At 40.0% G+C, this 11378-nt stretch overlaps 1 protein-coding gene across 7 annotated transcripts; it reads right to left on the bottom strand.

The window, feature by feature from the left end:
- Positions 1-122: 122 nt before the first annotated feature.
- BCS1L (BCS1 ubiquinol-cytochrome c reductase complex chaperone) lies at positions 123-11181 on the bottom strand. Of its 7 annotated transcripts, none has more exons than XM_087950395.1 (8): positions 9883-10022; positions 9120-9505; positions 7593-7732; positions 7176-7370; positions 5870-5933; positions 4676-4845; positions 3720-3837; positions 123-1654 (listed from the first exon to the last, which is right to left on the bottom strand). In XM_087950395.1, the coding sequence occupies exons 2-8, from the start codon at positions 9437-9439 to the stop codon at positions 1402-1404; spliced, it is 1260 nt and encodes a 419-aa protein (XP_087806521.1). In that variant the 5' UTR covers positions 9440-9505; positions 9883-10022; the 3' UTR covers positions 123-1401. The 7 variants fall into 7 exon arrangements, with proteins under 7 accessions (XP_087806521.1, XP_026521329.1, XP_087806522.1 ...); XM_026665544.2 differs by lacking the exon at positions 9883-10022 and adding an exon at positions 10987-11181 and having other exon boundaries at positions 1259-1654; XM_087950396.1 differs by lacking the exon at positions 9883-10022 and adding an exon at positions 10983-11051 and having other exon boundaries at positions 1259-1654.
- Between the last annotated feature and the right edge of the window lie 197 nt (positions 11182-11378).

Below are 11378 nucleotides of genomic sequence, written 5' to 3'. Positions count from 1 at the left end.
GTTTATACGTATATTGAAATATCTTCTAGCAAAATAGAATTGTTTTAGTGATCAGGAGGTAAAATCCCTTAGTTAGAAAGGTCATTGGGAAAATGCACTGTTAAACACTTTTAGAATTAAAAAAAAAAGTACAGGTCTCCCTCTTTATTGTCCAGGTGCTTGGATCAATTTTGCCACATTGCTTACTATTTATGGTCACTCGTGCTAAACATGATGGCAAAAGAGTACACTATATTGATATTAGATTACATAATGTAGAACTAGCCCTGGAAATTAATCCTATTAATCCTTTTATGTGTAAATGGTCCTCTGAACCACAGAAGTCTGCAGTTAGGCTTCATACTGGGATGTGAGGAGTTTTTTTTTTAGTGATCTTTTCACTACTGTCAGTACCAAAGTACCTTTTATTTTATATGATTAAACAGTTGCTCTCCAGAGTTTTGAGATTCTTGTATTTCAAAAGAGATCACACTGAGCCTTCAGTTCTAAATGTCAGTGTGCCAGAAATATTAAAAGCAATGCAAGCAGTGATTTCTTCTCTTCTACCATTTTTGGCCCAAATTTGTTGTACCCAATCTTGGAATCAGAGGATTGTATTGTACCACAGTAGTGGAGAGGGGAAAATGTAAACGTGTTTTTGCTCACATACACCCACATACATGTTATTCAATAGTTCTCAGAAATCAGAATTTATATCAATATACAATTTCCAGAACTTTTGTAGGGTTATCATGCCCCACAAATGGGTGTGCTAGTGACAATGATCTAAAAAAAATGGTTCTTTAATGGTTGAAAAGTAAGAGTAGCACGAAACTTCCTTGTCTGCATTTGATGGTATTTGCAAGAATGGGCTGGAACAGTTATAGGCTCACTATGTTCTCAGTACAAAGTGAATGGAAGTCCAACAGATCGAGAGCAACATAGAGCAATGTGAGCAGCTCTATTTCAATATCATATTCTATAAAAAGCATTTAACTCCTAACGCCAGTAGAGAGATTTCATTTCCTCCAAGCAAAATTAAAACTAATCTATTTGCAGTCCATTGAACTGCCCAGGCATACAGTTAACCTGGAGCCTGTATGTTACTTAAAGTTGAATGGTATGCCCGAGACTAGAGCCATCCACATTCTGAAGAGCCAAGTGCCTTCTCAGTATATTACTAAGTGGTTGTTGAGGCACAGACTCGTTTGGAGAGGAGAAGGGAGAAGTCATTCAATCTGAACTCCCAATTTCTTTTTAAGAAATATGCAATGAGATTGTTTGGTTTATTCTTTTTTTATTTTTTACAAAAAGGACCACCTCACTGAGGCAGAAATATTGATGGTATCACCCTTAGTTACTGGGTGCTGGGTGAACAGCCCACGCAACTACCTTCAATGTTTTCTCAGTGTTTGTTCAGAATCAAGATATAAGCATCTCTACATTCTGAATGGCTTTAACTGGATCTGCTTTGTGTACCATGAAATGACCTTGAAGTTGTGCAGCACTGATTTGATCAGAGACAGACAGGGCTCGTTTAGCAAACTGCTCCGCTACAGCAGATGGCTGGTCTGGATAGAATCTCTGGAACATCTGTTTGAACTGCCACTCCGAGCAATGCCCAATGTATTGTTTGAGGTCTACTCGGCCTGGGCGAATCAGGGCTGGATCCAGCCTGCAAGAAGTGAAAAAGTAACAAAGGAGCTCAGTTAAAAGTTTAACCTTGCAAATATAGCTTCCCTCTTTACACGCAAGCCCAAAATGCTATTATTTCTAAAATTCCAACAAGAACAAGGCTTAAAAAAATCTTAAAATCTGTTTTATTTTGTCTGCATAGTTGGTCATCAGATTCAGAAAAAAATATAAATTTGGTGGCAAATAAATATATTAATACCAATCGAAGTCCTATTTTAATTAAATCTTTTAAGTTTTTCCTCAGCTATACTACTTCAATCCAGAATAAAGGGTCCTACACAGAATAAGAGAACTATTTCTAAGGTGTGTAGAACAAAGGTAGCATTTTAAATAATTGTGTCCATTTCCACACAGAATAACTATGCAATACTTCATATTCAGTTCTGATTCATTAAAGCAGCTGCATCTATTTTCATAGCTATTGCACATTCTTAGAATCAATCATAGTATAATGAGTCACTGACAAATGATATACTTGCACTCCCATATACTACTATAAACCCCCTTTACAAAATCCTATCTAAAACTTGCACAGCCTACCACACAGACATTTCTTCTTCTTCCTCCTCCTCCTCCTCCTCCTCCTCCTCCTCCTCCTCTATCACGTACCTTGAAATTGCCCACTTCCTTGCTGTTACAGTCCTAGCAGCCAATATGGAGCCAGGAAAGGTAACAGAGTGAAAACCACATGTATATTTTGCAGGTTCAACGCTGCAAATGTTTCAAACCATGACGAAGGCCATTAATGATAATCCACTGCCTATACATTTCTCAGATCACGGCACCAATGCACAAACATAATCCCACTCTTGACCGAATTCAATTCAATCTAACAATTCAGCCTTGTCACTCATAACACTTGACTTATGGATCCTTTCTCAGCAGGCTGTATGGCTAGCACTGCCCCAAGCTTGGAAAGAAAGGCTGAAATTATACAGGTGGGGTTTCTAGGATACTTCGCAAGAGCCATTCTGCTTCTTTTCAGCTTGTTCCTAGTTTTCATGGATGGGATGAGAAGTATGACATTTATTCTTTGCAAAAGGGTTGCATTTCTACTTCTTCCTCCCTCCTACAAAGGCATAAGGTGCATTTTTGTTTCTCACAGGGAATAGGATCCAACTTGTCCCAACTATTCTTGATGCATCAAAGCAGCATTCCCCAACCTTTCCGGCAAGGCGACAGAGAGGAAGGGGGAAGAGGAGATGGTTTTGCATGTGCCCGCTGCTTTCACAAATGCAGCTTTGCACATATGCACTTGTCCACCACTTCCACAGCCCAGTTCCAAACGGGCTGTGGTCCAGCACCGGGCAGCAGGCCAGGGGTTGGGGATCTTGCATCAAAGTATCCAAGAAGGTAAACAGATTCCTTTGTGCACGCTTGCTATTATCCAGTATACATTTTTTTGTCCAAGTGGACCTCTTCCTTCTTTAAAGAGGTTTATTCCTCTCCCTCCAGATAGGCCCCTCCAGATAGGCTGGGTTTACTATACAAACTAGTTTCCTCCCAACTCCTGGATTATGTAACTAACTTGATTATGGATTGGAAGCTTATGGTGCCCCTCTTGTTCAAAAGACAGAAAAGGTAAAAACTCTCCTAAGGCAAGTGCTGACTGACAATAGAACATATAGTAAGGCATTGTTTTGGAGGAAAAAGCAGGAGAAAAGTCAAAGAAAAGAGTGGCAAATAGTTATTTTCTTAATGATATGCTTGGATATTGTATAAGATACAGTGGAAAGAGTTGATTTATGTTATCAAACTATTAGGGTTTCCACTGCCTGTGAAGTAGCATTTCAGCGTGCAGGTGATACAGGGCATTACTGGAAACAATTCTATGACTGAAAATTGATAAAGAAATCGGAAGAAACTCTGGGAATGACAGCTGTTTGTCTTCTATTCTGTGGTTTTGATTTAGCAGCAAAAATTGCTAACTAGTTATGTCACCAATATCAACAACTGTTCTTAGCCCACACGAATGTTCTCCTAAGTCGAAAGGTTGGCTAAGTTAATAATTCCAGCCTATCCCACTTTTGTGCATCAGTTCTAACCTGTCCACATAATTAGTAGTCATAAATACTAGTCTGGCTTCAGAAGACGCTACGCCATCCAATGCATTGAGAAGGCCACTGAAAGTTAAGCGTCCCATGCCTTGATATGCAACGGGATCTGAAGAGAAAAACAACAGAACATTATTCAGAAATATGGAACAATAGAAAATTAACAATATGACTAAACACATAAGTAAACATTACTGCATTCTGCCTAGTTATAGTAGCAGATTTACCCAACCAATTGGTTTTACAATTCTCATTATTCATATTCCCATCATTCACTACCACAGGGGCAAAAACACCCTTTTTTTCCCTATGAAGGGCTGTATTCTTTCAAGGGTAACTGATTTAAGAATTTGCAGGTTGCCAGCAGTAATACAACACTAAGGCTGGCAAACTATTCCCTTTCTTCTCTCTCTTTTGCTATGTGGGAGGAGGGAGACAAATATTACTGTTAAGTTCTCAACTGATTGCTTATCAGAGCAATTGTTAATCTGGGGTAAGCAAAAGCGAATGACTTGCAGCCCAATTCCTGATTTTGTAGTTCTTGGGTCATCTTTCAACCATGGCTGAAGAAAACTGATGGTGTCGTTTTACAACCATGTTAGAAGTTGGAAGCCATGCATTTCATTGGAACGCATACAAAATTAGCATGTATTAAATTAGCATGTATGTCACTATTAAAAGGCAAAAAAAATCCACCACCACCCCAGCTTACATACATATGTGGTGCTATTCAAGCCAATTTGCTGGAAAAATACTAAATGCAGCCCTTGGCCATGAGACGGTGGCTTATTCCAAGAACTAAAGGAAAACTGCTCCAAAGAGGCATTTCATATGATGTCTCCATGGTGCAATGATTCTGTGACATGTCCAAAGTTAGGCTCCAGCTGGAAGAAAGAATAAGACAATTTGGAATAGGAAGCAAGAAGGAGGATGTGCCTCTCACTCACTTTCAGCAGCAAGGTCCCGACTGACAAAGGCCGCGTCTATGTCTTCCAGGAGAATGATACTCTGTTGTGGAGCTACACTCAGCAAATGATTGAGGCGATCATCCGAGAGACTTCGATCACTCAGGCTCAGAAGACAGATGCTGTACTGCAATTCTCCAGCCAGGGCTGTGCTGTAATATGTGGGATTTTCATTACAGAATGTAAACACACAAGAAAAAAAAGGGGTTGAAGACAAGGGAGAAAAGGTAAAATCCTACATGTTCCTCTCAGAATTAAAACACCTTTGTTTGCTCCAAATCTTTTGTAAATAGAGTTCTGTATTTACGCACATGGAAACACCATGGTAAATTTCTAAATTAGCCAAAACCACTATTGAATAAAAAAAGTTCAGAGTAAGAAGAATAAAAAGATTCAGAGTAAGAAGATATTATCTAGAATAGCAGAATCAGCTTAACTCTTAAGAAAATCTATTGTGATAGAAGTTTTGTTTAGAAATAAAAATCTCTTTGAGAATTATATCCCTTTTTCCCTGCAACATCACAGCTCCATTACTTCTTGCTTTCTTGACGTGTATGTACTATAATCTCTCTAGGATGGCTTTTATAATAACTTCTAGGAACAGATACTCTACAGGTAAATTCACTTGGAGCAGTTAAAAACAGCAAATTCTAACTGTGCAACAGATTGAACCAAATGCATTTTTATCCATTTAATATAGTTTGATATAATCAGCTTGCAGGGAAAGAGGCAATAAATATCTAAATTGCATGAACAATTCTTTCCCAAATATCACAAATGTGAGGAAAGGAGACACTAGGTTAACAAGCCCTTATCAAAAGTACATTTATCACATCACTTTTATGCCCTGCATTTGTGAAACTTACTTCCTAATACAATAGAGCTAACAGCCATTAATTCAGCCTTTAAAAAGATCCTAAAATACTTGTTTTAATTGGTTTACCGATGATTAATTATTAATTTTAAAACATGTAACCCTTTTTTCCAAATGACAATTTAATTCCATTCAAACACAGGTTTTATCACTTTGAGATAACATTTTATTACTTTGAGATAACTTAGAATCAAATCAAACCTCTTCCAATTAACACATTGGCATACAATTTTCTCAAGCACTGATAAATAAGGATGGGGAGAACAGATTCATTATCAAGACTACAGAGAGCTCACACTTACATGAAACTGCTCTTGCCACAACCTGGGGGCCCATACAGTAGGTATCCTCTCCGATAAGGTATTCCTGTTGAGAAAAAACTCATTAGAAGACACTATTCAATTATCCAACTTCCTACTTTATGAGTTATTATAACCACCATGCTCTAAAAGTCCATGAGAATTCTTCTGCCACTTCTAAACAAGCAATCAGTTTTCTAACGATCAGCTCCAGATTTTGTGAAAAAGTTGCACAAGAATACTGCATTATATTTGAGTGAAGCATATTTTCTTATTTTCTCTTACAGTCTTAAGATTTAGGCTTATCCTGGGTGACATTATATGTAATTTTATTAAAAGACTATTGTACAGGTTGTACTCAACTTAAAACCATCATGGAGCCACTGCCTATAACAACTGCAAATTGTGATGGTTATTAAATGAGACTCCCACATGGTGTGGTCTAGTGATTGTGCAGATAATTAAGCTGAGCATAGGGTTCTTCGGAGTGGAAGAGTCCCTGGAAGGCCTAGCATAGGCCCAGGCCTGAATTTCAGCACTTCCCCAGCTTCCATCCTTTGGAAATGGGTAAAATGAGGACCCAGATTGTTGGCAGCAATATAAAAACCACTCTGTAAAACCACTTAGAGAGGGCTGTAAAGCACTACAAAGCAGTATATAAGCCTAAATGATATTGCTATTACATATAGCTTGCCCCTCAAACACCTGTTCTGCTTCATAGCTCTTAAGAGTTCTCGCAGGCCTTGGGCCTGGTTTCTTACCACTGATTCCTAGAGCTCAGATTGGGAAAGGAGAGCAGGCTGCTCCACCTTCAGCATCCCTGCAGATTACATGGCTCCAGATGAAAATAATTTTGTAAGAATTCATTCATAAGAATCAATGTGAGTTTGACTTAAAAGACTGTCTTTTAACAAATGTCTTGGACATTTTGGAATACTTAGAGCAGCATAATGAGAAGCTGCATTGATTTTCTTAGATGCACATAAGGCCTTTGGAAATTTGAACTGCATCTTCCTGGTTAAAGTTTTGGAAGATATGAATTTTGGAGAGAATTCTATTACTGTAAATGCATAAGATTGATCTACACTTCACAGAAAGCATAAATAATTGTGAATGAATTGTGAACTAACAAAACCTTGTGAAATACAAAAAGGGACAAAACTGGGATGCCTGTTGTCTCTTCTTTAGAATACAGACATAAGACAAGATGAGAGAATATGCTCCGTCTGTTTGGCATCAAATACATCCTGTTATAAAGAAGAGTCAGCGCATTATGTCATCTAACTGTCAGCCTCTGAAATGCACTCACCTCGATCAATGTACCATTTGGGGTTATCAATGAATTCTTTCACATCTTGCACAATCCTCTCTGATATTCCTTTGTCAAACACTACAGAGGTGAGTGGGCGTTGTCGTCGTGGGAAACCAAATGGCCGCCATTCAGTAGCCATTGCTGTATACATTACTGTTTTGCCTTCTTGCTGCCTCAGAGCCAATTCCTTGGCTGAAGAGAAAGTAAAATGTTGATTATACAAAATATTTGGATATAAATAGGAAGGAAGACAAGACAAATCAGAAGCAAAATCCCCATCCCTAGAAACAACAAAAGAATCAAAATACCACATAGAAGAGATTGTTTAGACACAATGTCCAAATCTGGTTGGTCTGGACTTTGCTCTGAGCAATATTCCATTCAGGGGTGTTAGGAGCTTTGGTGCTAACATACCTTCTTGCAGGATGTTGAAAAAAATATCTCTTTTATTGCCAACTGCTGTAAACGTGACAGACTCCCAAGGAGTGCCTGTGTGGAGATCAATCATCTGGTTCTCCCGGTTCCGTTCTATACGGATCCACTTCTTTTGATACCTGAAAGCAGAGCAAGGAACACCTGAGCAGGAAAACCTTTTCTGGACTTTCACCTCCAGAAACAGCCTTTTCCATGTCTGTTGATCTGTAATCAAACAAAAGGTAACCTAGGATTTACATATGTTCAGTTATGACCAAACAAAAAACGCAGTGGCAGAGATAACACAAGGAAATCTCTTTTGTGACTACCTACTCTCCCAACCTACAAGCTTAAAAATTTCTCCTTATGCAAAAATATTTGGGTTTTGTTTTTTGCCTGAATTTTTTTTGTCTGAATTTCCATTTTTGCTGTTTAGCCATGCCATATAGCTCATGTTCCTCAGGACTTTCTCTAGCCTTCTGAAAAAGGAAAACAGGAAGGAGAAATTTGTTCTGTGCGTTTTTTTTTTATGCTTGTGTAGCAATATAGCCTATAGCATTACAATGGTAGGAATAAGCAAAAGTTATTCATCCAATCAGTTCTGCTTATTTAAAATGTCTCTATTCCACTGTTTGAATAGCTCAACATATTGAAAAATAAAACTATATGTATACAATGCAAACCACAAAATTGTGAAAAAAAGAAATTTAGCTATTAAAATAACAGCATTTTAAAATATTTTACAATATCTCAAGTTACCTAACATTGTTCTGTATCATCATGATCTGAGTTGGAGGAGTAAAGAACAGATCTAATTGTATGCTTGTTTGCTGGAAATCAAATAAGCTTACAAAAAATTCAGTGCTTAGCTGATATTAATCTTAAAAGACAAAGTTGATAATTAAATCAATTCCTATTGATCAGATCAGAAAATAAAAAAAATGAAATACTGGAACTGATTCATGGAACTAAAATAAGTAAAAACACTGTGGAGTAAGGCAATAGCATGATTGCTAAAAAAAAATCCTGCACAGATGCACCCATAAGGATTTAAGCTGAGCTCAAGGGAGATTTTATCTTACCTTTAAATCCTAGAGTTCAATGGGATTTATTCTTAAATATGGAGGCATAAGAGTATAGAATAACAGCATGATGTTTCAAAAATAAGACAGTTGCTGAAACAAACATTTAGCCACACTGTTGCAAATCACTGGCATAATAACTATCCTTTTGAGATTCAGCAGAGTACAGAATTTGCTTTGAGTGCACACTTGTAAATATCCATTCTATACTCCTGCACATGCATTTTGTTGTTTTCTTGGTTCTTTGCCTATTTTGCAATTTTAGAAATGTGAAGTTCAGGATGTAGACATTTAAATTTATTTTCTTCTGTTAGTTGTGCACTACAAACTCCTGCTTATTGCCATAGAAGTATTTTGGGAGTTATTGCAAAATACAGTATAAATATTCATGTTCACAATCTTCCCACTACTTCCAGCCTGGAGATATTTCACAGTTCTCCCTTACCAAATGAAATGATTCCCAGGGCTGGGAATAAAGTCAAATTTTGTACTGACACGGCCACTCTCATGTTGCAGGTAAGAAGTCTCCACGCTCAGGTGCTGGGTGTGCTTAGCATGGTGAGATATCCAGTTCAACAGCCAGTGGTAGCTCTTGTCCCTGCCTGGTACTTCCAGGGTGATCATACAATGCCGTTTGAAAGCCATCATGCCAACCTGGGCCCCCTTACGTGCCAGGGCCAAAGCTGTGCCCACACCAACTAAACCAAAGCCTGCCCCAAAATATGGATTGTCCTTTAGGGCCAAGACAAAGTCAGAAAAAGGCATTGTGTGCGGGAGGAGCAAATAATGCTGAAGTTAAATAATCACTCTGTGCAGCATTTCTTTTAAAGCCTGAAAAATAAAAGAGAAAGCAGTTAAACTCATGAACAAAAAAACTCAAAGGCATAAACACCTTGCATCAAATACACCAGACTTTTTTGCAATGTCTAGATGGCAGACCACGCCATTCATTTTAGCGTACTGCAGTTGCATAGCAAACTAAACTCAGAAATCAAAAAGAACTTTGTCTCTACTGTCTATACAAAACAAAAGCTGTACAGATTCCCATAAGTGTCCTTCACTTCTTAAAATAAGTTGGGGAGAATCTCCTTGGATTTTTAGCTTAAAATTTTGTCTTTTTCCTCCCTCCCTCCATCTCTCCCGGTCTACTGGAGAAAGATGCAGCTTTATGCAGATTAAAGAAACGAGAAATCTGCCCTACCTCTTACTCCAAACCGGAGCTTGAGAAAAAACCCACTTCCCCGAGTACAATATACTATTAAAGACACGCTCTCTCCTGCTTGCCCTTCCTTGAAGGACCTTCCCCCTCTTGCAATCAGCGCCGCCCTCTCATTTCTGTGGTTCCACCCTCTTGTCCCAAAGCTTTTTTTTTTCCAAGAGGCAACTGGACTTTCTGCTTTTTTTCTTTGAAGATGTTTCGCTTCTTCTCCAAGAAGCTTTTTCAGAGCTGAAGAAACTTCTTGGATGAGAAGCGAAACGTCTTTAAAGAAAAAGAAAGAAAGAAAGGAAGGAAGTCCAGTTGCCCCTTGGAAGGGGGGGGGAAGCACCTTTGGGACAACATGGTCCCTGGATGACCGAGAATCTCCATAGTCTTCTTCACCCTCTTGTTCCTACCGAGATAGCTCCGTGGCATGCAGGCGTCGGTTTTATAGAGCAGCCTCGGTGTCTTTAACTGGACCAACTCTCAGAAACCTCCCATCATTCTGGCATTTGAAGGTCACTTAAAAGTCCCCCCACCCCACCCTTAGGTTGAAAGAACGGTTTAAAATAAAACGCAAAGGAGCCATCGACTCCTCCTCAACTTTGATATAGGCACAGTGGAACCGCTTTGGAGCAGCCCGCGAGTCCGCGAGCCGTTCGGAACCGAGCCGTGGAAGCGGCGGGCGAGTGCACGGGCTCATCCCCACTTGCGCGAGCAGTGGACGAGCACGAGCACGCGCACGCTTGGCTGGCTGCTCGCGCGGAGCCATCTCCTCTCCCTGCAAAGGCGGAAAAGCTGCAGGGAAACTGCACTTTACAATAAACATGATTAGAAAGCAGAGATCGTTATGACTGAAGACCAGGATGGGCGACTCTACTTTTTCCTAGCTCTATCTCCCATCTTCCGCTTCGGGGAACCGAAGGCTAGCTACTTTCTATGAAGTTATCCTACACTCTATGGTTTCTGGGAAAGCATTGGGTTCCTAACTTCCTATATAATACAACCTTCGCCGCGGGGAATCCGAATATCGGGATTTTGATTTGAGAGAAGACGACAAAGCTCTCTCTCCCCCCGCCCTGCCCTCGCTTTGCTTTTAAGTTAAGGTACCTACCGCGAGGAAGACGCTCTGCGCACCTCGTCTGTGGCAGTGCCTTCGTTCCCCAAACGCCGAGGCCTGCGTCAAAAGTTAACCATAGAGTTGCTCGGGGAGAGCGCGGACGAAGCGACAACAAAGAGGGAGGCGGGGGTGAAGAGAGAGAAAGGCTAGAGAGGAAAACATGGGCGCTTTTTTACCGGCGCGGGGAAGGAGGGATCGTTGACACGCTGCCTGGAGTGGGGATCCCGGCGTTGTAAATAAATGGTGAGGAGGGTGAGGAGAGGCGAGAGGAAGCGCGAGTCGGGACGGCAGCGGAGCTCTCCTGGGGCGGCGGAGTGGGGGAAATAGGTAGCCAGAAAGGCAAGAGGACATGTTTCTAAGGACTGAATGGGCTTTTTGCGGGAAAG

This window comes from Notechis scutatus, chromosome 1, assembly GCF_049901735.1.
Source record: "Notechis scutatus isolate UNSWTSFEM ecotype Mainland chromosome 1, rNotScu1.2, whole genome shotgun sequence".
Taxonomy (NCBI): Eukaryota; Metazoa; Chordata; class Lepidosauria; order Squamata; family Elapidae; genus Notechis; species Notechis scutatus.
Note: the sequence above shows the minus strand (reverse complement) of the source record. Positions and strands in the feature narration are given on the sequence as shown.

Excerpts from the sequence above, each read along its gene's own strand:
- BCS1L (XM_026665544.2), bottom strand. The coding sequence starts at position 9,439 with ATGCCTTTTTCTGACTTTGTCTTGGCCCTAAAGGACAATCCATATTTT. Across the intron at positions 7,733-9,119 it reads CCTGGGAATCATTTCATTTG|GTATCAAAAGAAGTGGATCC; the intron begins GTAAGGGAGAAC and ends CTCTGCTTTCAG. Across the intron at positions 4,846-5,869 it reads TGTGGCAAGAGCAGTTTCAT|CACAGCCCTGGCTGGAGAAT; the intron begins GTAAGTGTGAGC and ends CACATATTACAG.